Consider the following 27,790-nt stretch of genomic DNA (forward strand, 5'->3'; position numbering starts at 1 on the left):
GCGTTAGACTGCTAATACGAAAGTCTCGAGTTCGTATCCAGTTTCAAGTCAATCGAACGTCCTTGAGTTTGCCCAGCTTTGGCAGGTACCTAAATTACGATGGGGAATGTAAAAGCGGCTGGGCATAATGCTGACCACATTATTCCATTGTATGCTGAGGTCATTCAAACAGATAAATGACTACTTCATCTATCCCATGTGTCTTGAGCACAAACGGGAAAAGATTACGATGATGGTAAAGATGATGATAATGATAATTGCATGTAACGATGTCAGGTAGGCATATAGCACTAATTACAAATGGTTTCATTAGAGTACAGTAATGTAATCTGACATGACGGAACAATCCGAGTAGCTCATCGCTCCTGAAATACAAGAAATAATTATATATATATATATATATATATATATATATATATATATATATATATATTCATATATATATACCTGCATATAAACAAACAGACGACGAATTAAGCAAACAGAAATACATGCACATACACACGCATATATATATATACTCAATTTAACTTACTGGTAATTTTTCTCTTGTTCCTCTGTATCTCCTTATCGTGTATTCTGCTGGGGCTATCAGCTGTGTGGTAGATGTTTGACACACGGAGTGTATGGGTCGGTGTGTCCAAGTGTGGTGTAGCTGTGCTGTAAGGGTGGAGGTCGTGTTGTGCGTGATCATACGGGTCGACATCATCACCAGCAGGAACTTCATCATTTGTATCAACAGCGCGACTTTGTTTTCTACCAAAAAAAAAAGAAATTATTGTTATAAAAATGGAATACTTTTATTTGTACAGTCTTTCACAGTTATGTGTATCAAACTATCCCACCTTGCTGTAAAGTTACTGTGAAACATTATTATGATATATTTTCGAAAATGCCCAGAAAACTTAAAGACTTATATGAAATCTTAATAATTGAACAATGACGTGTTTAATATTTAATCTACTTTGAGTAACAATAAATGCAAAATGCATCTTTAAATAGCACAATATTTAGATACATTTTTCTTTATTCGTTTAAACATTTATATTTTTTTAATATATTGCGTTGCTGACCACACTATATTTTCATATGCATCATTGACAGTCAGAATTAGTCAACACTTTTAGCTCCCATTTTTCTATTTCAATAAGCAAGTAATTAATTAGCCTACATACCAAATTACAAAGTAAAAAATACTTATTTAAAATTAATTGGTTTCAATGTTAAAATACTGAATCAATCTATCAATAGACATAGCAGTAAGTGAAAGCTTTTAAGCAAAAAATAAATCCTAGAACATTAGGCAAACTTTTTTTTTCATTTACGATAAAGTTGCATGACTAAAAACCATTACGCACGTAATGAATGTGCGGAATAGTTGGTTAAGCAAGCCTACTAATTTGGACACAATTTTAATTTATTAATAATTAATTATTTCGGCATCCAATTAAGTCAAATTTTATGTCAGATTGCATAGTCTTCATGTCTTGACCCACGTGCCAACTTTGAACGGAATCTGTCAGAAGTACCCGAAGTTTCGCTACTGACGACAGAGGAAGCAAGTTAAATAAAAGCTTGTAAAAATGGAAACAACTGATGCACTCACCTACGGCACACGTAGACCAGACACGTGCCGATGGCGACACAAACAGCCACCTCAGCAACCACGCTCATTACAATGGCGATGTTTTTGTTGTTGTCTAGGTGATGGACGCCATGTTTGATTTCAGTGATGGTGGTCGTGGAAGTCTTGTAATTTACTAAAACGTTAAATGGCTTTTGTTAGCATCATTATTAATGTTATTTACCTTTTTAATGATATATATATATATATATATATATATATATATATATATATATGTATATATGTATATATATTGTGTGTACGTGTGTGTGTCGGTGCGTGTGGAGGTGTGTATGTATTGGTGTGGGTGTGTGAATGTGGGTGTGTGGGGTTGTGTGTACATACACATACCACTACTGGTTGTTATCCCATCCCTGTATGAAGACGGCGTTCTGCAGTGGATTTGAAAGTTGGTACTTGCGCCTGCAATAAAAACATGTAGCGTTAGCTAGCGTAATTGTGATCTTATTTACACATCATAGCTTTATAATACAGACTGTCGCTGAGTACCAATCTTCTACTGACACCCTTGTTATCTGGTATTCTCAAGAATCTAACGATGTACATATATTTACCTTGAATGGCGAACCAAAAGACGCCTTTGTTAAGATTTACATCGATGGTGAATCGGGAACATTTCATGTAGATTGCCAGAGTATTCAATGTCCTTTTGTAGATAAGATAATAAAAGAATATTATTAGATTATATAATGTTCATTTTGTTATCTTTTGGCTATAATCCATGAGAAGAGTTATTTTATTTTTATTATTATTATTATCCAGGAAATTAAAAATAGTACAAAAAAATAACATTAATAATGATTGTAAAAATAAAAAAAAAACATTTAACTTAGTCCTAAATGAAACTGTTGGTCTTTAAGTTTAATACGACCCCCACACAAGTGAATACGACCCCACCCAAGCTGATTGCGACCCCCACACAAATGAATACAACTCACACACAACTTGAATAGGATCCCACACAAGTTGAAAATGCCCCCTCCCACGCACACACACAAGTTGAATATGACCCCCACACATGTTGAATACAACTCCCACACAACTTGAATATGACCACACAACTTGAATATGACCACACAACTTGAATATGACCACACAACTTGAATATGACCACACAACTTGAATATGACCACACAACTTGAATATGACCACACAACTTGAATATGACCACACAACTTGAATATGACCACAACACATGTGGAATACGAGCCCAACTACCGTCTAGCGTGCCACACAAACAAACCATTAGCGTCACACACAAACTATTAACGTACACACAAACAAACCATTAGCGTACACACAAACAAACCATTAGCGTACACACAAACAAACCATTAGCGTACACACAAACAAACCATTAGCGTACACACAAACAAACCATTAGCGTACACACAAACAAACCATTAGCGTACACACAAACAAACCATTAGCGTACACACAAACAAACTATTAGCGTACACACAAACAAACCATTAGCGTACACACAAACAAACCATTAGCGTACACACAAACAAACCATTAGCGTACACACAAACAAACCATTAGCGTACACACAAACAAACCATTAGCGTACACACAAACAAACCACTAACGTACACACAAACAAACCATTAGCGTACACACAAACAAACCATTAGCGTACACACAAACAAACCATTAGCGTACACACAAACAAACCATTAGCGTACACACCTGGACCTGTTAAACTCGTGGAACTCATTACAGCCTTGTACCTTGACGTGGTCAGTTTCTGACCCCATTTGATCCTCGTTAAACTCAAGATGAAGCAGCTCCAGATATATGTCGTCTGTCATGAGTTCCAGTCTGATGCCACATTGTCTGACAACTGTCTCTACCTCCTTGACCACCAGGTACCATGGGGTTGTGAGGGTTTTGAACCCCTCCACCTGGGCCAACTCGATGACTGATGAGTTGAGGCTAACTCCTGACAAAATGAAATTAAAAATAATTCCTTAACAGCCTCCCCCCCCCCTTTATAATTTAGCTAACTTTACTTAAAAATATGATTATAGAGGCCTTTTTCAATACACTATGTAACTTTATAATAAGCGTATGAAATCATATACATTTTAAAATTGTAACAATGAATATGATTTTGACTTGATAACACTGCTGCATTACGTTTCTACTCTATATTTTAAATCTCATTTTTTGTACCAAAACGATTTTTTAAATTAGAAACTTCTGTATAAATTCTATAGAATTAATCCTGTAAAAAAGTTAGAATATGTAGTAAGAATTTGTAGTAAGAATATGTAACTGGGGTTTGTTTGACTGCCAAAGAATAATTAAACGTTAATGAAAGGCTTGAAAACTTACTGAAAGGCTGACAAAAATAGTTAATTTTAACTTTGGGCACGACATATCAAGAATGGAACTTTAATAATTGAACGAGTTTGACTGCATTAGAAATGCGGATGTAGATTTTAACGTAGATAAAAGGCGTTGAAAACTTACTGAAGGGTTGACAAAATAGTTAATTTCCACTTTGGACACGACGTATCGTGAGTGGAACTTTGATATTTCGTCCTCTAAGTTGTTTATGTCACATGATCGCCTTGTGTTGCAGTTCCTTGTTACCGCTGTTCTTAATGATTCGTATTTAGCTTCCTCGTTCTTCTGTTTCAGATAAGCATACTTGTATTAATAGCATAATAAATTGTAGTAAAGTATACTCGTTTTAATATATGTAAATGATTTTACAGAATTATATAGGCCTATATACATTTTGAAAGAATGCATTTTTGATTTTCAACCATCCACTCTTCTATCATATGTAGGGGCATGTATGTATATCTATATATATAATTCTCTTCTTGGAGACGTTAGAAAACACCAAGCTGTAAGCGCGCTTCCTACCAACCCCACCCCTACATGGTCTGGTGAGCTAACTGTTTACAATCGTAGAGCCGGGTTTAGTGACGGCTATTAGGGGCAGACAATTTAGTTTGAAACGATTTTAAACTTACAGGAGGTAACTAAGAGGAGGCTGCTTTCACGGGGGGGGGGGGAGGGTTGGGGAAAGTAGGGGGTGGGGGTTATCGTCCTTAACGATCTACTAATAGTGTTTTAAAGCAAATATATTCAGTGGCAGCATTGGTACTTTCGAATTCACAAATTATGAATTACTGAAAAGTAGAAAATAAAACAACTAAATAGCGGCGTATGATACACCGCGGGTCGGCTCGTTTGTTTTAATGATAAAATCATTTTATCACTTTTATAACAGGTGACCATGCTTTAGATCTCATGCATCCCCTTTGGGATTCGAACCGTCTCAAATTCTGTCGTTGAAGCCACACAACTCTGATGTGGACACTACGAGGGATGACAGTGGTACTGACCAAACATTATTTTATAATGTCGCTCACTCAGAAAAAAAGATAAATGTTTCACTTAGCAAAGACCGTCCATTAAAACTGAATAGACCAGGCAACTAAATCAATATTTTAAAAAACTTACCGTATAGGCAGACACCACTTTAACATTACAATATTATAAACAAAAACTAGCAGCATAGACAGACATTAAAAAAACTTTGCTGTCTTGACTGGCACAACTTTAAAATAACAACAATTTAAACAAAAACTTGCAGTATAGATAGATACCACTTTAACATTACATTATTATAATTTAAAAAAACTTGCAGTATAGACAGACACCACTTTAACATTACAACATTTTAAACAAAAACATACCGTATAGACAGACACCACCTTGACAGCAACACCATCTTCTGGCTGGCAGGGCGTAATGTCTCGATGTTCGAACACACATTTGGTCGAACATTCGAAGTTCAGCCACTCTAGCATCTCAGAGCCTGAAGATAATGGCTCTCATTGATTAGATTGGCTGGTCGCTAGGCAACAATGTTACTTCGCAAGCATCCAATGTCGTCTTAATTATAGTTTACAATTATTTTATTTCTTACAGTAGCTACGTATAATACAAATGAAACTCGAAAGTTTTTTGTTTTTTTTAAAGTTATTGTTTGTAAATTCACTCTTTTTAAAAAGTTTCATAGATGTAATTAAATAAAAATCAAATATAAATTCGATAAAATCAATATAAAATGATTTTGAGATAACTTACTTGTGAGAGAGATGAAAAAAATGAAATATCTACTCGCCATGTTCTGAGGTTAAGTGATTAATTCAAATCTAAGATTATACTATACATATTTGACCAATATTTTGAGCTCTGCTTTTGTTGCATTGAAGCGTTGAAGTTTTCTAAACATCCTCTTGACAAATATTTGGCTATAATCCACTTAAAAAACATTTCATCAGATGCAGTTAGTTTCGATTGCTGGGTGGTGTCAACACTTATAACATACAATTGATAAGAAAAAGTTTAGTAGAAAATTAGCCTTTAGACGATAATTCAAGAAGACACAGACCCTTATCCAAAGGGTGAGTAAAACACCCGGATGGTTGCGCGACATCAACAACCAGTCCACAAGAACATTGACCAAATACTGAGAGATTTACTAAACACACAGGAGAAAATATGGGGTACTTTGTTACAAATGTGTGTTTCGAAGTAAGAAAATGAACACAAAATATGTAACGGTCCTGTTAAAAAATATCAAAAGCTAGCATGCGATAACATATATAATACGGGTTGGGATGATGTTTAGCAGTCTAAAGCGGCTGACTTGGAATCATATATTATCTTCACGAATATAACTAAATTATATCTTATATGATTCTAGTCATATAAAATGTGACTAGCATCATATCTTTATATCTCAACAAAACAATCCAATATTCTAATCTAACTATTGAATAATTTAAACTTTTGGTTTTAGTTATTGGTAGCAATAGTAATGATTAGGTTAGTATTTGAAAGAAGTGTTTTGAAAAGATTCCATGTAAAATAGTCAATGTAACGAACAGTCATTACATAAACCACCATATATCTGGTCATTAACCCACGTATTTAAAATATAGGTTTCTTGATCACTACGATAGTCGCGCATTTTAAACCATAATACACAAATACACTCCATTACTAGTACACTATATCGTAACTTCAACTACTCACTCTCACTTGTTATCTTTCGGTGTTTGTGTGAGTCTTCTCTTTTTGTGTATTTGGTGTTGCATGGCTCTTTAAACTTGGACATTGCCTGGAGATGGGTAACCCCCCCCCCCCCCCCACCACCACCACCACACAGACAGACCACGGTATCATAGACAGTGAGACGTGGAAACTTAAGCGTCACCGCCCAACTACATGGGGCGTAACTTAACTAGGAACTGGCCCTGTAGAATGATCTGGTAGACAATAGACCTTTAGACAATACAGTCAAATCTATCACTCTGTTTGTGACACGTTCGTTACGCTTTGGTGTAACACTCTTTCAACCTTTCTAGATCTTTATAACATGTATCGACACTTATTTGATGTTGTGGCCTTTAAGTTTAGGTTTTAACCCTATTATTTGGGAGAATAATTATTATTATGATTAAAATACTACACATTCATAAGCCTTTTTTATGCCCCCTTGAACATTGTTTTTTCCATTTCCGTCTTCGCTATCTAACCTACATTTATTGGAGATTTTTATCTTCCCGTGTTTATATTTTTAATTGGAATACTATTTGATGAATTTAATAGCTGAATGGCGTTATAGTGTTTATAAATATACAAATATAAAATGATTTAAATGTATCATTTAAAGTCAATTTAAATTGGATTGAATTATAGGTTTAAAACAGGGCAGTCCAGCCATCAACCACCAACAACAAACCATAAAATACACGACCAAACTGTATGTTAAGTTTTCTTTCAATATTGTCTCAATAATAGCCATGTAAATCACAGTATTTAAGTGAACAAATATGAAAGCCAGGTTCGAAAGGGAATTAAAGTTTACACTACTTTACTTTAGTAGGTAACCTGTATTAAATAAAGAATGTGTAGTGTAAGTAAGATGTGTTTGCTAACACTCTTATAGATTATATATAGCAGAACTCAAAACAAAGGGCACTGTTATATTGCATAGCTTCTTGTATGTCACCATTCTTAATGTCCCTTACTGACTTTATGTGACTAGGTGTGACGATTTGAGAGGGGTTAGTAGGGTGTAAAGATAATCACATGACGTTATTTATAGACGACCCTAGACAAAATTTAACAACTTGATAAACAATTTATGTTAATGTCTTGAATAACTTGACATGAGATTGACACAACGGTATTATCGACAGTGGCTTTCAATAATTATCCTTTCAATTCGTTTAACAACAAAGGGCAAAAACAACATCCAAATAGTATCAAGATACAATTGTTTATAAAGTTTTTGCATCATGATTTAAAACATGCTCATGCTGAAGGCGACAAGGACGAGGTCCACTTGTGTGTTTTAATAACATCGGCATACAAGGGGATAGTGTGGTCAGCACTATGTCCAACCGCCTTAGTTTCGCTAACGTTAGTAATGTAACCATTAGAAATGGATGGATTTAAAGACGTCCTACAGACTTATGCCCGGAATCCGAACTCGAGACTTTAATTATATCAGTCGTAAGCACTACCATCAGACCAGGTCAGCAATTTATAACAAAAAAGAAATTATTTTAACCTGATATAAAAACCAGGTGAATTAAACATTATTTCTTAAATAATAACATTGAAACAATATGACAAACTGTTTTAGTTGTTTTTGATATTTTGTTTATCTAAAGTTTAATACATCGGGGTAACAGGAATGAGGTTTTAAAATGTATTAAGTTTCCAGAAAATATTTACGGTTATATAAATTTTCTGTTACAAGTTTTTAAAAACATCAGGTCCCGTTAGCTTGGTGTAAATATAATCATAAAGCTAGAACATCAAGATGACTGTGTCTAATTAGGTTAAATTACTTCAATGTAGTCTGGCATATTCCTATAGGCACGCGCATTTAAGCCATCTGCAATAAAAGATAAATAATTATATTTATCTCGTTAATTGCTTTTCGAAAGATCAATTCAATTTGATGTGCAAACAATGATACATATTCATGATTATCTTATTTCAAGAAAAATGTATTTGCGTTTTTCTATTGTTGCAGCTATATTTAGTGACGTAAATTAATGCTGCTTCATAAAATAACTTTACATCCAACTTTGTGTGTTTGCTCGTAACTATAAAATGCAAACTCTTCATGTAAAGTAATAGACTGGGTACCTAAAGACTCATAATAATTCTCTGAAGTATCCTCTTCTAGTGTGTCGTTTAACTCGGGAGTGGTCCTGCACATATTAGTGTCAAAGTTGATGTGTTCTCTGCTGTTGACGTGTCGTAAAGACGTGCTGTAAAGGTGTAAATCCAGGTATGTGTGGTCATATGGGTTGTCATTGAGGGCTTCAGTTATGTTTGATTTCTTTCTGAACAATCGTTTATTTCTTTCTCTAAAAAAATACATAATTGTTAGTCTCCTTAATTTCAAGTGTTTTTTAGCGTAAAAGTAACTTCTTCTATTCACTCGTAAAATATAGTCTTAATAAATTTATTTTACATGGAAGGTTTTATAATGTTAAAATGCAAAAAATAAAAAGAGACAAAAATTTTCTCAGCTAAATGTGTTACTTAACTTTTATAATTAAATGTTATTATAAGTAGCCTCCCTCTTTCAAAAAGTAAAATGTGTCCGGAAAAAAAGCGAAATAAGCCGTTAATAATTGAAATCTACGACGTACCTTTTATGACCAACTATTATAAAATTATAAACGTAAGAACTAACAAAGTTTTATAAAGTATACTATTGGGAAATATATGGGAATTGCACCTGCTGATGGTGAACGTAATCGTTAATGTAAATATTTTCCTTATTTGAATTAAAATTGGAGAACAGTTTGATTAGAGTTTGACTAAGTTCGTATGAAAAACAAACTCTGATGCTATACTTACACAAGAAACAAGTAGGCCAAACACACACCGATGACGACACAAGCAGAAATGGCAGCGACCACGCCAATCATCATGGGAAATATTTTGTTGTTTAGGTGATCAACACCCACTTGAAATTTATAAACAAATCCACGTTAATACTAGATGAATAGGGCATCTTAAATAGTATCCTTATTGGGTGTGATTTGTGTCATTAATAAATATTAACTTACATTCGTCTTTGAAATACTGATAATCAGGAAGACATACATAAAATAAATAGACGAAAATGTGTATGAAGATGTTTCTATTAACAACTCAACAATTAGTACTTATAATTCCAATATAAATAAAGCATTATGTAAGAGCATATTTACCATTGATTGGCGTATAAGCCATCATGCTCTTGTTTTCCCCACTACCTTCACTAGTGGAAGCAAAGACAGTTACACGGTACGGATAATCAGCTGACATATTGAGAAATGTGTGGTGGCTAGTTTCATAATCTATCGAGAAATAGAATTATGTAATAGGTAACTATGTCAAATGTAAAATTACTGTAAACAAAGTTTTGACAAGAGTGAAATCAGAAGAACACAATAATATTTTTAAAAATTATGACATATTTGTTAACGAACGGTAAAAATATAGTATGTATGACATTGTATTTTATACTTCAAGAAGAAATGTTGGTCAGTTAAACAATTACATATCAGAGTTAAGTAATCACTTACTAGGAATAGTATCTGTTCTTTCAGTTACAAATCCATCAGCTTTTAAGCTGTTTTTCCTCTCTATAACAATGGTATAGTTGGTTGGACCTGTAAACTCTCCTGGGGTCCAGACTATCAACAAGTCAACTCTCTGATGTACTGATTGGGATGGACTGGCTGATAAACACACCAAATTGTTGGCAGCTGAGGACACATTCAATACAGGTTTAGATGTTTATTTTTTTTTAATGTGGCCAAAGACGTTTTAAATTGATTTAACAAAATGTCAATTTGAAATTAATTTAATAATTAAGCTTAATATCTTAGACAATTTTAAAACTCATCATGGAATAAACAATATTAAATAAAAGTTAAAAAGTTAATGAAACACAGTAATGCCACTATAGAAAAATCAAAATTTACCTGTGATTTTAGTTTTGAAATCTACAGATGTGTCCAAACCTTTTCCAACAACATTGTAAGGAGACACAGATACTGTATAGACCGTATAAGGTTTTAAGCCAAAAAGTGCAACAGTCATTGGAAAACTCGCATCATTTAGTTTGATGCTATTAAACATCTTTGAAAAACTCGATGATAACAAGCTCTTTACAGTGGAGAAAACCTTAAGAGAAATAAACCGGCAGTGATCTCCCCTAAACTTTCTCGAATATTCTTATATAAAACAACAGTGGATGGTAACTGGGGATATAGTTATGATTTTTAATCCATTTTAAATACTTAAACTTTTAAAAATAGAATAGAATCTCAGTAAAAAACAATTGCGCACCAAGCGAACGCCTAATAAAGGTGTGTATAATAGTGCGCAATAGTATTAGTACTTAATAAATTTACATTAGTTTTTTGAGAAATCGGAAGTAGCGTAAATTACAACTTCCAGTCAACGGAAATTATTCAAAATTTAACAGAAGGTAGAGAATTAGATCTTTTACTTACATGTGAAATTTCATTTATCTATCTGAAATAGTACTCAAGTTATAGGCTTTTGGAAAATTCAAAGTAGGAAAAGTACCACTTCCGGTTATCGGAAATCGCTCAAAAGTTGATACGGATCTACGATTTTGATAAAATACTTAAATATGAAATTTCATCATTCTAGCTCTAACGGTACGCAAGTTATCGTGTTTACACACGGACAGACACACAGACACACACACACACAGACATACGGACAAGATTGCAAAATTATGTTTTTCCGTATCAGTGAGGTGTAAAACGTCGAGATTTGTAAAAATCTCGATTTTTTTTTTTTTGCACGATTACAATACTTTCTCTATACTACGTATATACGAGAAAGTAAAAAACATTGATGTTCTTTGGATATACGATTTAATGTAAACGAATTATATATGTGGTATATCTTATCATTACAATGGTAAATGGCAGACTTACTATAGAGTTGCAGTCGCTACAACCAATGACGTAAACAGCCACAGAGTTCTGGCGTTCATCTCTCACTATTGCAACATATCCCATAATATCACCATTAGGTCGTGTAGGTCTCCGCCACTTGATGATTGCTGAATGGCCCGTGATAGCCTCGACATTTAGGTGTGATACTTCATTTGAACCTAAATTAATTAGTTAACATTTTTTGAGTTATATCATAAGCAATATAAGATATGCTGGAACTGCTAATGGTACTATTTATTTTAAGCTAGATTTGTATAACATGGCCTACTTTTCATTACATGGTTTAAAAGAATATATGGTAGATTTCTAGTTGAAAATGAAATGCTTTGTAAAAAAGATCAAAGAAATATTTATACTGTGTAGAGCATTTGTAAAAGAAATAATTATTTTTATCTAAAAACAAAAATTCTAAGTAAATATAATTTATTTAAGAAAAAATAAATGTGTATAACATATCTAATTTTCATGCATATACATCAAAAGCAAACTAACACAAAAGTTAAAATTATTCCCTTATCTACTTACTAAAATCTGTAATATTTAAATTTTCAACTGTATTTTAAAAAACAAAGAAAACAAAATATAATCACCACTAGGAGGAGTTGTAAATGTACCATGGGTTGCAACACTTACAACACCAATTCTATTGGTTGCAACTACCGAATAGTTGTAGGTTGTAAATGGTTTAAGTGTTTCAGCTGTAAACTTTGTGGTTTGGCTATTGATTTTCTCCATCTCACCAGAGGAGTTAGAGATGGTAAATATATACTCTTTAACAAGGCCTTTAGACTTTCCTATTGTAATCAGGTATTTGTACTGAGCAGTTGTTACATTCCCATCCAGTGTTACCACATTTGTATCTACAATACCAGGTTGGGCTGGGTCTAACAAAAAATTAAAACAAAAGATTTACGAAACAATTTAGAAGATGCACAGCAATGATACATAAGCAATATTTTAATGATAACTACGTCACGAGATTGGTACAATTCCAAACGATGTGTCGTCAGTTTAGTGGATTGCAGGTACGAGTACAAAAAAGAATGGAACATGTCCTGCATTGTTTCGTTTTGGATTATGTTAAAAGTTTTCACCGTGATCTTAGATATCATGAAACAATCATGCACGGCTAAAGTAGCAATAAGTGCAGTTTGATTGAAACATTAACTTTAATTATTTTAAACATACTTGTCCAGATAAATGGTACAGGCACTTCAACACTTTCCTCCGGATAGTAGTCGCTTGCAGGTATCGTTGTTTTAATTAAAAAGATGTATAGAGATCCAGGTGTAAGATTCAATACACCCCCTCCATTTTTACCAGCTTGTACAATTATGTTATCGTGCCTTTCTACTATGGTGTATGAGGCATTTAGTCTGCCACTTGTTCCAGCCACCCAGGTAAAATTGATGCTGTTTGTGTCTATAAGTATTGTTATATTTGTCACCTTCATGTTTTCCACTGTAAGAAATGGATAATGAATTTAATGATGACCTAACAAGTATTTATTAAATTTCAATTAGCAATATTTTAATTAACGTTAATACACACACGGGAGGTAGGGGCAGTATGGGCCGGGTACCACCTATATAACCGTTGGGGTACACTAATGACCTATAAACGGATCAAATGAGCGTTTTATCGTTGTATAATGAAATAATTGTTTTCGCGTGATCTGTCGCCAGCGAAAGATTGATCAAAGATTTTAGGAGAGCTGTAAAGTTTTAAGAAGGAACCTTTCTCTAGAGACCAAGAATATTTATGCTACACCATATTCTATTAAAATGACATTAGTTCGTTTAAATTTTAGAAAGTGTAGTATTAAGAGTATAACATTTCTGAAAACAAGTGGACAATATTTTTTGAAATGTTGATATCCTATTACTTAGTTTTAACCATCTCCTCTAGGGCGATGAATGATCAAAAATATTACTGATAGGAATGCAGACGATTTCTATAAAAATTCCATCGACTTTGTGGCGGGAGTGGAACTTTGTTGTTTCAATCTCCAGTTGTGTGATGTCACAGACCCGTCTTGTGTTGCAGCTGTTTCTTATCGCGGTTATTAGTGTTGATGACGCTGTTTCGTCTGCTTTGAAATCCATCTGTGTCTAAATTGAATTTAAGCATTAACTAAACTAATTACAATGGAGAAATAACTATCATACATTTTTTTAAAATTAGTATACATGAAATTATAATCATTTTTTCGTTGTTTATACGTGATTTTTAAATTGTTTTTATGCTATTTTTTGTTAATGTATATTGTGAAATTTAGAAAAAAAATCGTGCTGAATCATCTCAACTTCGGCATTTTATTTACATTGGCCGCGTTAAGAAACTAGGTTAAGTGACCCACATAGTCACATAGAGTTGGTGACGAATGAAAAATCTAATAGTTCAAAATTATAAATATGTTATAATATTCATAATATCTGATAGACTACAAACTTACTCTAGTTGATGCCTTCCTAAAATCCACTTGATGGTCCGGCTCACAGGGTGTTATGTTTTTATCAACATAGGAACATGTTTCTGAGCATTCAAACTCTAGAACTTGTACCGAGTGTGTTGTCACAATGGCTAATTAAAAAGGAATGAAATAATAAAAGCATTTTAGTTGACAAGCTAAGGCTTGAGACCGTGGGTTGTCCCCTGACCATACAGACCCTCATGTCCAACCAGGTTGTGCCATGTGCTGGGGGATAAAGCGTCTGTTAACATAGAGAAATGCTTCATTCTTAGCCCTCTTTTAGTCTGTCTGGCTAATGAGTTAAACCTTTATTCAGTAAATGAGAGAGGGTTAATATGTCAATATTTCTTTTACATTACATTTATATAAACATGTATTTAATTTCACAAAAACATGATAGATAACGGGTGAATATTGCAAAATAATAGCCAACAATTTATATGCAAGTTTTATCAGTCGCTTCGCGTGATGTGTTAATAAGTGAATGGTCACAAGCCTTTTAAGAACATTTACAATGAGCAGCATCTTCAAGCTACAAGAGCAACAGCTTTGACATTTGAAATGCGTGGCTAGTGCTCTAACATCACTTTACGATAATATATATATATATATATATATATATATATATATATATATATATATATATATATATATATATATATATATATATATATATATATATATATATATATATATATATATATATAAAACTACCTACTGAAACCCATTATTAGTTAGGGACAGCAAAATAAATAAGTTAAAGTTCCCTTTTCAATCCTGATGGTCGATGGAGCAAGTGAAGTAGAGTTTACCTGTTTCTGTTACCTTGGCCAAATGTGGTCAGCACAGGCCCGAACCGCCTAGCACTCTACCTCAAGGCCACAAAGTCCTATAGGGATAGCCAAGACTACATGCTTTTTTACACTTACGTAATAGAATATTAAATTGTAAGCTGATGCAGAGACCCTTTTATTAGTTATAAAAATAAAAGTTAAGTTTAAAAATCTTACACGAAAATGAACTGAATAAAATCAAATAGTGATCCATCATTGTTTAATGCTAAACGATAGGTCTGTACGAATTCAAATGGTGTCTGATCATATGTGGTTCAGTTTATGACTCAACTAGTTTGATGTATTGAACTCAAGTAAGAATCAACAAACGGCCACTTAATTAAGCTTTTTTTAGTTTGTATCTACAATTTAAACATCTTGGACTAAAGGTCACTCAAATTCGAAACACCATGTTTAAGAAACATTGTATTGCCTTTTTAAATTATTCGTTATTTGCGGATTTAAATTTTAAAAAAATGGTCATAATTAAAAATGAAAGGACTTACTAAGAAGGAAAAAAAAGCTTTCAATAAAGTGGGAGTGATCTCCCCCACCCCCTTTTTTTTAAATTTTCTCTTGTATTCCTAAATAACAGTAAGGGGAGGGCACATTCGTGCAATTGCGCTAAAGAAATGCTGTTGTTTTTTTTTTTTAATAATTACATTTTTAAATAGAATAGAATTTTATTTTTTCTTATTTAAGCTACATGTTTGATGTACCAGGGAATGAGGTGTAACACTGCATTCAGTTCATTTTCCTTAAATTCTGCGTTTCGCAATGGCTCGGAGCATAACTAGTTTTATACCTGTGACTTACACTTATTTTAACAATAATATTATATTTTTTACATCTTTCTATGATGTGACTACCACTTTTAAGATAGGTTAGGAGGTTGAGTATATTATGTACACGAACACTTTAGAGCTATAACATTATATGTTAGCCATGTTTACCCTACTTGCGTGAGTACTTTTAACCTCTGATCTGTGTGACATATCCTTAGGAAACGCCCACTTAACGTTGCTATCTTACAATACACAGATTTAAATAACATTAGAAGTCTTGATTAAAGACATCACACGACAACACTTCAATAATTAGCAACAGAAAGCACGAAAGTCCATTTTTTTAGGGTGGGAAGGGGGGGGGGGGAGTTGTGAATTAAGGTTGCGGAAATGACTTACTTTTCTGAGATTTCGAAACTAAGTTTACCCTTATCTATTGTTTGTGGAATACAGTAGTTTTTCCGCCACGGTTTCTACTGATTGAAAACACTTTAAAAGATTGTTGTTTATTTAACCTTTGTGTGATACACATTTAACTCATAACCAACCATTTAGCAATACCATTGAAATAAAGTTTCGTTCAAATGCAATGTCGTTGACTCCTGCTGGCGATCGATGAAAGAATATATCTGTTTACCAAATAACTTACCAGCTAGTAGACTAACGAATAATAAAATAAGTTCTCGATGTTTGGGATGTAATTCATGTGAGACATCGGCCTTTCAATGCATTGTGTCGTCAGTACTATACCCAGATGTCTTTACTTACCCGATTCGGGTACTCATCAGTTATGGGACTTAAGCTTTCAAATTGAACCCTCAGACTTCAGGGTAGTAACCACTCGACCACGCCATCCCACTCGAAAAATTAAACACTGAATAAAGTCCTATACATTTAAATATTTATTATATATATTATGCATTTTTGAAATATTAAAATAAATCAAATAAACAGATAACTTGACTAATTAACATGTTAACTTTTTAAATTGTAATTAATAGCACAAGTTGTATACAATAGACTTCAGTATTTATACTACTAACGACCCGACTGGAGTTTACCACACTTTGTTAATATGTGCTTAGCCAGTTCACAAGCCAAACTCAGAAATTATCCAACGTTGCTGAAGGTCCATAATTACTTAACATGGTTTGGTAAAAACTATAACATTAACAGCCAATGAAATTAGTAACAATATATGTACATTGAAACACAAAATTTTAACAATCTGATACAAAATCCTAACCAGTTTTATTGAAAACATAAATCAAAGAAGTCGAACATGTCGTATGACACATTTCAAGCTTCACATAGTTTTGATGGCATGAATTAGGATCATTAATATTGTAAAGCATCTTTTTACTTTCTAGTATATACGAAGAATAGAGAAAGTATTGTAATCGTGCACAAAAATCACTTGAAATTTTAACAATTTTCACTGTATTACACCTCAGTCCTTCATCACATCCGAAGTATAGAGGACGTTTTAATCGGGCAGAATTTATCAATCCAGATTTATCAAAATTAAGAGGGTTTATGCGTAATCCAGTCTGAAAAACTGGACTTTGCAATTCTGTCCGTATGTCTGTGTCTGTCTGTGTGTGTGTCTGTGTGTAAACACGATTACTTGAGTACCGTTACAGCTAGGTTGATGAAATATTTCATATATAAGTATTTTATCAAAATCGTAGATCCGTATCAACTTTTGAGCGATCTCCGATAACCGGAAGTGGTACTTTTTCTACTTTGAATTTTTTCAAAAGCCTATAACTTGTGTACTATTTCAGATAGATAAATGAAATTTCACATGTTAGTAAAAGATCTAATTCTCTACCTTCTGTTAAATTTTGAGTAATATCCGTTGACCGGAAGTAGTAATTTACGCTACTTCTGATTTCTCAAAAAACTAATGTAAATTTTTAAAGTACTAATAATATTGCGCACTATTTTACACTTTTTTTTAATTTGACGTTCACTTGGTGTGCAATTCTTTTGTCTACGAGATTTTATTCTATTTTTAAAACTTAAAGTATTTAAAATGGATTAAAAATCATGTCCATAGCCCGAGTTCCCATCCCCTGTTGTTTTATATAAGAATATTCGAGAAAGTTTAGGGGAGATCACTCCCTGTTTATTTTTTTTTTCTTGAATTGTGATGTGGTATTACATTTAATCCAAAACAGAATGTTCTGGCACTACATCACACATCTATTCAACATGAAGTCCATTCATGACTAAATAACACGCCTTTTCAACACAAGTTTTTTTAAATGTATTTTACTATTTCTTTAACACTACTATTTCTCCAACACTAACCGACTATGTATCGTGTGAAAGCTATTAAAAGGATCATAACTTGGACAAATCAATTGTCCAAAATCATTTTAAAAACAAATATTGCATATTGGATTATAAATGAATCTATATAACAACAAGACAATCGAAAGACGTAACCATGGCAACAATTGAAAATATTTACATCGACTTATTACTACCCATCGTAAACATTATCAATGACCCTCTCCTGACCCAAGTCACGTGACTCTACCCATCGTAAACATTATCAATGACCCTCTCCTGACCCAAGTCACATGACCCTACCCATCGTAAACATTATCAATGACCCTCTCCTGACCCAAGTCACATGACTCTACCCATTGTAAACATTATCAATGACCCTCTCCTGACCCAAGTCACATGACACTACCCATCGTAAACATTATCAATGACCCTCTCCTGACCCAAGTCACATGACTCTACCCATCGTAAACATTATCAATGACCCTCTCCTGACCCAAGTCACATGACACTACCCATCGTAAACATTATCAATGACCCTCTCCTGACCCAAGTCACATGACTCTACCCATCGTAAACATTATCAATGACCCTCTCCTGACCCAAGTCACATGACACTACCCATCGTAAACATTATCAATGACCCTCTCCTGACCCAAGTCACGTGACTCTACCCATCGTAAACATTATCAATGACCCTCTCCTGACCCAAGTCACATGACCCTACCCATCGTAAACATTATCAATGACCCTCTCCTGACCCAAGTCACATGACTCTACCCATCGTAAACATTATCAATGACCCTCTCCTGACCCAAGTCACATGACCCTACCCATCGTAAACATTATCAATGACCCTCTCAGGTGGGTTCACGTGCTTCAGGTGTGTGTACGTCCCATCTAAAGAGTTCAGGCTGTTGTAGACTGTGCTGTTGGCTAGTGGTGGTTGGTGTGGTGTCGTGTTGCTGTCGTCTAAAGCTAGTTGATTAGATGTTCTGGGGAGGTAAAAATCGGTTTAGCTAAGATGCATCTTCAAAAACAAAAGCCTTAGTTAATTTACATGATTAATTCCCCTTGAGGCTAAAGGCTACTGTCAGTAGTTAAGTCAAATACCCTTTCAAACCTGAAGTAGAGTTCACCTTTTTCTTTTAACTAGGAATATGAAGGGATAATGTAATCAGCACTATGCCCAATTGCCTTTACTTTCGTTAACGTGAGTCAGGTGCTCATTAGAGATGGGTGGACTCGGTGACCTAGTACGGACTCGAACCCAGGATCTGAACTCGGATTTCTACTATTTGACCACTTTGTTGCACTCATACATTTACACGAAACTTCTGCGTGCTCGTTTGAACAAGTGACCTTTACCTTGACTGTGAGTTCCATTTCTGAAGCGCGGCGGAGAAACGTGAGCAATCCCCCTCTGATTGGTTGTTGGAATACACGTCATCACTTGACTGGTACTTCCGGTGATACTCTACGGTCTGCAGATCACGCGGTACACTGTCTATACATTGTTTTGACGCGGCGTCGTGTTTGGAGGTCACCACCTGCTGGTCAGCCACAGGTGTGTGTGAGTGTCGAGGTAGTGACGTAGCGTCTGGTCTGGACGACAGGTGCGAGTCGTGATCCGACTGTGACGTCACCACCGAGCAGGTGCTATAACAATCATCGATGAGCTTTACACTGGTGAGGTTTGGATCTGTATCGTGATTGGCTGTCACGGCTAGTGTCGCTAAAGAATAACAGTCAGCCGATGGAGAGATGGGTTGTGTCCCTGTCGACGTGTCAACACAGGGTGATGATTCCTGCGGGATTTTAAATTCGATTGAACAAAACAATAACAGGATTAAATTATATCAAACAATTTTTAATTTAAAACATTTTATTTTAAAAATAAAGATACATTATTTGGTTTAGTTGGCTATTTTCAAAAGGATGGATTATTAATTAAAAAGCTATAAATATATTTTGAGGTTAATACACAAATTTAATAGAAAAGTTTATTCAACATTTAGAACGTGAGAATATCTTGAGGAACAATGAGTGTTCTAGACTATAAAATAATTGAGATATAAAGGAGTTACAACGGATATAATGGTGATATAACGGATACAATGGATATAATGGGATAACAATTGTAGCTGTTATATTCAAACGTAAAATAGAAACACGCGCCAACTCACATTGTTAAAAGGTTGAGCTTGACCAACACTGTGGCTGTCCTCTGTGCGTGTGGGCGTGGGTCTGTCCGTTTTCTGAAATTTCCTAAAAAAATATTTCGTCTTTTTTAAACAATAAATATATCTATTTATTTGACTTTTACTATCCTCAAGATTATCCATCCAATGTATATTTACTATTTAGGTATATTTTGACTTTACTTCACATGGCCTAAATCCCATTCCCACAATACAATTTTCGATATTATTTTGATTTCCAGGTTATGATAAAATTTTAGAGCCCTTCTCAGCTTAATTTTTTTTATATGGGCCTTTAGTTAATGATAAGTGACATTCTGTTTGTGATATTTCAGCTTTTCTCTGTCCTCATAGTTTATGAAATAATCTCAAACAATAGCCTGTTATGAAACACTTCAAAACGTGCCTAAGTGTGTGACTGTGTTTTAAAATAACGCGCTGTTTGTAACATTGTAGTGGATATTTCACGTCCGTGTGTAGAGTAGGGTGACACGTGGTATGACTAGGATGTCACGTGGTATAAGTGGGATTGTCTAGTGGCTAACAAGTTGCTTGGAATCAATTAGCCTCAGCGTGAAATTTTTTAATGACAGTGTTGAGGGCATATAACTGAATAGGGAGCCACTTATATACATTGTTTCATTCTCTTGTAAAACGATTATTGAAAAAAATAAGTAATTGTAATAATGCCATTAAATTACAGATGGATTACATATTACTATGAGTTTGAACTCGGGACTTTCATATTAGCAACCATGTGCTTACCCGCACAATAATGAGAAATAAACAGTCGCAGCATTAAAATAAACTTTTTATATTTCACAAAGTTAATCATGCCTTGCATAAAAAACACTAAGAAAATGAACTAAGAAATGTTGTTTGTGGTTTATGTAAAAAGCGCTTAACCAACAAACAAAAGTATTAACTATCCTACTTACAGTCGGTAAACGTAGACCCCACAGAGCCCAAGGACTAGAGAAATTATCACGGCAGCGACCACGCCCACCAGGACTAAAATTAGATCTCTATTAACTTGTTCTTCAGTGTCTGCGAAATATACAAACGTGTAGTTGGTAGAACAAAATAACATATATATGTATGCATATTACGTATTTAAACTCGGTTTCCATACATATGTAATATCCTAATATATAAATCCCCACGTTCGCACATCTCTCTCTCTCTCTCTCTCTCTCTCTCTCTGTCTGTCCGCAAAAAAATTTCGCCGGACATCACGTCAGAATCGGCAGCGATATATCGAGAACTTTTTACGGACTTTTGTTGAAAATAATATGTTAGATGTTTTAAATGTATAACCACAATTTTATTTAAAGAAGAAAAATAAAAATTAAAGGCGTATTCGAATGTAGAGAAACAGTATTATTTATGCAACCGGAAAAGCATTAATATATGTGAAAAAGAACGCATAAAACTGTGACGTCACTATTACTTATACATTAACTAATGACGTCATCTGCCGTGTTTAGAATGAAAAGAAATGAACTATTTCATTCAAATTTGATTTAGATCTACGTACACTATGAAATGTATACAATACAATTTTTCCGGCCTAAACTCATAAAATTTATTTTATGTATTTGGATTCTAGATCTAGAGATTCTAGATCTAGACTAAATCTAAATCTAAATCTACGCAATAACTAGATCTAGACGTAGACGCTAAGATCTAGATTTAGACTCTAACTTCTCTAAAATCAATTCCAAAAATAAATTTCTATATTAGGACTAAACTATTTCAAGACTTATTTATTTTATACAAAATCTTTGTTTGGAACTGGCTAATTTGGGATAAAAAAATTAATTTGAAAGAATAGGCATATACGCGTAAGTTAAGAGTTAAGATTTTAAAATACGTGTTTCATTCTCCGTACATTATAAGGTGCCTTAATAGCGGAGATGTTAGTGTACATTAAACCACGCAGGTGGTGCGGGTTCGAGACACACCAAGTCAACTTGGTTAATGTATTTTTTTTTAAATTATGCTCGGGCTAAACTTAAAAAAAAATTCTTTTAGGAATCTAGATCTAGATCTAGATTGTCGGGTGTCCGATAGGGCACTTCCCGGCGCCGCAGACGCTTCAAATTTGGCAGGATCTTGCCTTGGGGCGACAGAACACGGGGGCCGGTTGGCCGAAAAGTCTACGATGAGGGGGTCAAAACTGACCTCGACTGACCGGTACCTTATATGAGCTATAAATCGAAAAAAAATGTCCACGGAGGAACCTCTTCATAACTCTTGAGGTCGTAGACCGACCCTCGGGCGAATTAATTAAGCATTCAAATTCTCAATGTTTTCGAAAGCCTAAGCGAAGCTGGGCAGCATGCCTAGTGTCATCATAATTGTGTACAAAGATAATTACGTCTGCCTGCTAGATCTCAATATCTCATTTATAATTGTATACAAACTTAGATGCATACGTCTGTCTACTAGATGGCAATATGTGTTTATAAAGTTAGATACATACGTCTGTCTGCTTCTGTGTCTTGTTGATACAAAATGCAGTTAATTTGAAAATGTCCCTTTGCTGTTGATTGCGTAAAGGAACCATGAATTATAAACAAATATTAGTTTATATAATAAACTATATATATATATATATATATATATATATATATATATATATATATATATATATATATATATATATATATATATATATATATATTATATATATATATATATATATATATATAATATTTGTAATTATTGATTCGTATATAACAAAAAACGTATATAGTGGCAATATATTCTATCATTCACATCACTTCACAAGTAGGCCCAACATCTTATTGAAGCCGTGTATATTAAAGAACCCTAACACGTGACTCAAAGATTTACCGTCAATCTCCAACCAGAACACCCCCAGGGTTAGCCGCACCTCCATCTCAAGCCTCGGGCACGTCAGCTTACGTGGCAGGGTGCGGCTGAAACGGTTTTGGTTTACATCGTTTTAACTGTCAATTGGGCTGGTAAGTAGGTCACCAACCAGTTCTATGGCTCATGCAGGTTTTATTGAGCCGTAGAACTTGTTGGTGACCTACTTACCAGCCCTATTGGTGAGTGAACTATACATTCTCGCATTCTTTTACATCATTGCATGTATCAATAATCGGCCAAATGCTTTCTGAACGTTTACTTTAAATAAAGAAACATTTTTTTTTTTAATCTTTCGATCAAAACTATTTGAAGTATTCAAATATCCCTAGACCTTTTATGACAATTGGTTTCGCTTATGCAACTTTAAAATCAGCCCTTCTCATGGCAAACTTGTTTTATAAAATAAAACGAAATATTCGAACATGTTTAGTAAACATTAAATAACTCACACACACACCTCTTTTTTTACATTTAATTAAAAACTCATTCAAAGATGTTTTATAAATAGAAAAACACTCAATCAAACATGTTTTCTAAACATAAAAACATTCACACAAACATATTTTGTAAACAAAAAACACACAAACAAGTTTTGTAAACAGAAAAACACACAAACAAGTTTTGTAGGCAGAAAAACACACAAACATGCTTTGTAAACAGAAAACAAAAAAAAAACATTTTTTGTAAACGTAAACAGACTTATCAGCGTGCCTCTTACTTGAAGGAATTATATTCCCACGTCTTATTACACGCTACAAATTTGATCGTGTCATTTTCTGACAGAGCAGACTCATTGAACTGCAGATGAAGACGGTTTATCGTCATATTTTTATTGGTTTCAACTGACTTTATGTGGCATTTGGTCACCACTTTCTGTGTAGGTCTAGCCACGATGTATGTCGGTTCCTTTAAATAAGTGACGTTTTTTGTAACAACATCCGTCAAAGTTATAACACCATCATCTGGAAGAAAGGTTGGTGTGTACAAATTATTTCAATTTACGTTTATTAAAAACATATATTAGTATATATTTTAAGTGTTGAATTAATTTAACGATTTTTACTGTTTACAGTGCTGCAATGTTTACTTTCGCGCAAATAAGTACTCAAAACATCAAAGTAATTGATTCCTTTGTATGTTTTCCGGGATGAGCATATATTTGTCAAAAGATATCTGATGTTACATATTGAAACAATTGGGACGGCCTGGCCTAGTAGTAGAGAGTTAGACTGCTAACCATAAAGTCTTGAGTTCAATTGCGGGTTGCAACCTGTAGAGTGTCCACGAGTCCACCCAGCTCTCATGGGACCCGAACTCATGTTAGGAGAAAGTAAAAGAAGCTTGGTATAGTGCTGACTACACTATCCCTTCATATGAAGACTTCACAGATACAGGTGAACTCTACTTCAATAGACCGTCATGGTCCATAGAGAAAATAACGTGAAATATATTTCGGTTAACATATTTCATGGCTTCATTAACCCTAATTCATGCAATACATCCAACGCAGTTTTAGTACATTTATGTTAAAGTTTTTAAAATTTTTAAATCGCTCCATTATATCATGTTTAAGAAATAATAAATACTCACAGAATGGTTTGCACTGATATGTTATAGTGACATTAGTCAAGCCGTAGTGAGAGAGAATTGTTGACGACTTATTTACTATTTCATCCCTTTCACATTCGGCTTTTGTATTGCACATCCTGCTGATTGTAGTTTGTAGTGTTTTTTCTGTTGTTTTGTTAGTGCTCTATGAATAACGGAAGATTTTACTCATAATCTTTAACGTGAAGATTTTATTTTACACATTTAAAAACAAAAAATCAATGTGTGTCACATTTGCTTATATATATCATTTATAGATCACGAAATTATATATATATATATATATATATATATATATATATATATATATATATATATATATATATATATTATATTTATATATATATATATATATATATATATATATATATATATATATATATATATATATATATATATATGCATACAGAGACCGAAAGAGTTTCAAACCCAAACAAATGTAGCTATTTATATTAAAAACATTTCATGTATACATAGATAACAATAACACAGCTTTTATTACTATATCTTTTTTATTCTATGTATCCTTACTTGACTGAGTAGCACAACATCAGCTATGTAGACACCTTTCCCTTGAAAACAATGGATGGGTACGTCCGATGTAGCCCGACATGTTGGTGAACAATTTAAAGTCACAGTGTGTGATTGTAATTCGGACGATGTTTGGTGTATAACATCTGTAGAATCATGAAAAGAACAATCACAAGTTTAGCATAAAATATAGTTTATTTTTATTTTATCCATGCAATATTTATAAGGTGTTAATCAGCTAACAAATACATTTGTTTTTCAAACACTTAAGTTTGTATGATTGCATTAACTGACTATAATCCTACTGTACAGTGATAATCCGTAAATAATTATAGTTAACTATTTTTGTCTGATTGATATTTACCATTATTTTTTTTTATTGTCTCCTTTTTCGTATTTTATATTGTATGCTGTTAAAAACTGTTTGTGTGCGTTTTTCGTATTGAAATATTTAATTTAGTTCAGAAGAAAGTTAGATGATCAAAACGTTGATCCATAAAATGAGATTAGTGTAGTGTAATCATCTACATCAGAATGGGTTGATGATAACTAGGGATTATGATATATATATATATATATATATATATATATATATATATATATATATATATATATATATATATATATATATATATATATATATATATATATATATTATATATGTGTGTGTACATAATATTATATATTATTTATAACAGGCTGAATATTTTGTTTGTTAAAAACTACGAGCCGTATTATTTGTCTGTATTTTGATGCATGTGGATTGCAGTTAACTAGTTAACTATATTTCATCCAGTTTGAGAATGTTACTAAACAATGTTCTCGCTGTAGACTAAACTTTTCTACAGAAAGCTCGTTGGTCTACAGACGACACGGGGAACCAAATGTATTTGCTAGTACATTAAAGCAAGCAGGACGCTCAGTGTAAACTTGTCACAATTGTACACAGCTCTTGAGACTGCTTGACCCAGTAGATTAACACAAACACATTAGGCGGTCAGCTAAGAACGTGCCTTCATTGTTATTGACACGCTCAGCGGCTGCTTGTCTTGCTTGAATTCTATAACAATATGGTTTGGACTCACCCCCCCCCCCCCCCCGCCACATACATACACAAACGCCGCCGCTTTTTTAAGAATTGATTTCGTTCAAAGTTATTTCAAACTTCTAAGGGCCGAAAATTGTAATGGCAAAATACATGAATTGCAGTTTAAAAAATAAAAGGTAGTTTCTTTAATAACATTTCTATAAAGAGCTATAAAAAATGACAAGTTAAAGAATTTAAAAATAGTAAAATACTAAATAAAATAGTAAATACAGCTTTAAAACTTGAATAAAGTTGAATATCATGCTACATAACAGTTAAATAACGCCATCCTACCAGTGAAAAGGATAAGAATTAAACAAAGTTGACCGGCCATGATATGACGTCCAATGTGAAATAAAATCCTTGTGTAAGATATCGGCCATGAGTCTCTGTGATGAATGTGTTCTGTGTTCATGACATCCTTATGGTGGTGGTGGTGGGAGGGGGGGGGGGTTGACTCTCAGTTGAATGTGTTCATGACAGCCGTAGAGGAGGGGGGGAGGTTGTTCAAGTATTACAGTGTATAACTGTTAGCCTACTCATTAAATCTATGCAACGATATATGTTAATGATACTATCCGGTGTTAGGTGTGAATCATGACAAAATATTATAATCGCTACATACTAAATCAGCGCCATGTTTAATTGTCAATTAAACATTTATTATTAATATCACTTGAGATGTATTTTCATCAAGTACTCATCAATGTGCATTAGTCAGGTAGGAAAAAGTAAATACTTTGCAGTTTATAAAGCATGCCTATATCCATTTTAATATATAGCTTGATTGGCTGTACATTTATCAATATAACAAATATAACTTTGCAGTTTATAAACCGTGCCTATATCCATTTTTATACAAGGCTTGATTGGCTTTATATTAATCAATATAACAAATAAATAAATACATAGTATTTCTTAATGAGCTGGTCTATATGACGTTTACCTGTGTCTTGTCAAATAATTAGTAAAGCCATCTTAAATAGTTTGTTTATCAATTACTCAAGTTCTTATATTAATAAATGCTTTCCTTTCTCTTTCTTAGATATATATATATATATATATATATATATATATATATATATATATATATATATATATATATATAAACGGATTTTACATGCGTTAAGAATTGTGAGCATTGTACATCTCGGCGTTGATGGTGAATTACGCACTCATTTTAACTTTCTGAATGCAAGTCAATGTTTGTTGTATTTAGTGTAAATTACCTGACCAGGATGCAGTTTTTGAGCTATAAAATCTCCGCGCGTTGTAAAGAAACTTGCGTGTTGTTGATTTCTTTAAAACTAAGACCAAAAGCATAAAATTGATATAGGCCTACATGTAATTATTTTTAAACATATATGGTAAAATCTGAATTTTTT

The 27,790-nt window shown here is 33.5% G+C and overlaps 1 protein-coding gene across 1 annotated transcript; it reads right to left on the reverse strand.

Moving 5' to 3' along the window:
• Positions 1-17,725: 17,725 nt before the first annotated feature.
• On the reverse strand, positions 17,726-24,868 carry LOC131943176 (uncharacterized). Its single transcript, XM_059303189.1, has 9 exons — positions 24,770-24,868; positions 23,898-24,141; positions 23,141-23,226; positions 22,767-22,826; positions 21,220-21,328; positions 20,827-20,890; positions 20,267-20,365; positions 19,449-19,888; positions 17,726-19,075 (listed from the first exon to the last, which is right to left on the reverse strand). The coding sequence occupies exons 2-9, from the start codon at positions 24,002-24,004 to the stop codon at positions 18,910-18,912; spliced, it is 1,131 nt and encodes a 376-aa protein (XP_059159172.1). The 5' UTR covers positions 24,005-24,141; positions 24,770-24,868; the 3' UTR covers positions 17,726-18,909.
• Positions 24,869-27,790: the final 2,922 nt, after the last annotated feature.

This window comes from Physella acuta, unplaced genomic scaffold, assembly GCF_028476545.2.
Source record: "Physella acuta isolate Inbredline_101_S28 unplaced genomic scaffold, ASM2847654v3 ptg000445l, whole genome shotgun sequence".
Taxonomy (NCBI): Eukaryota; Metazoa; Mollusca; class Gastropoda; family Physidae; genus Physella; species Physella acuta.

Coding starts and splice junctions, on each gene's coding strand:
- LOC131943176 (XM_059303189.1), bottom strand. CDS start 24,004: ATGACGATAAACCGTCTTCATCTGCAGTTCAATGAGTCTGCTCTGTCA. Junction 20,891..21,219: donor GGGGTCTACGTTTACCGACT/GTAAGTAGGATA, acceptor CTCCCTATTCAG/TTATATGCCCTCAACACTGT. Junction 19,076..19,448: donor AAATGGAACTCACAGTCAAG/GTAAAGGTCACT, acceptor TTACCTCCCCAG/AACATCTAATCAACTAGCTT.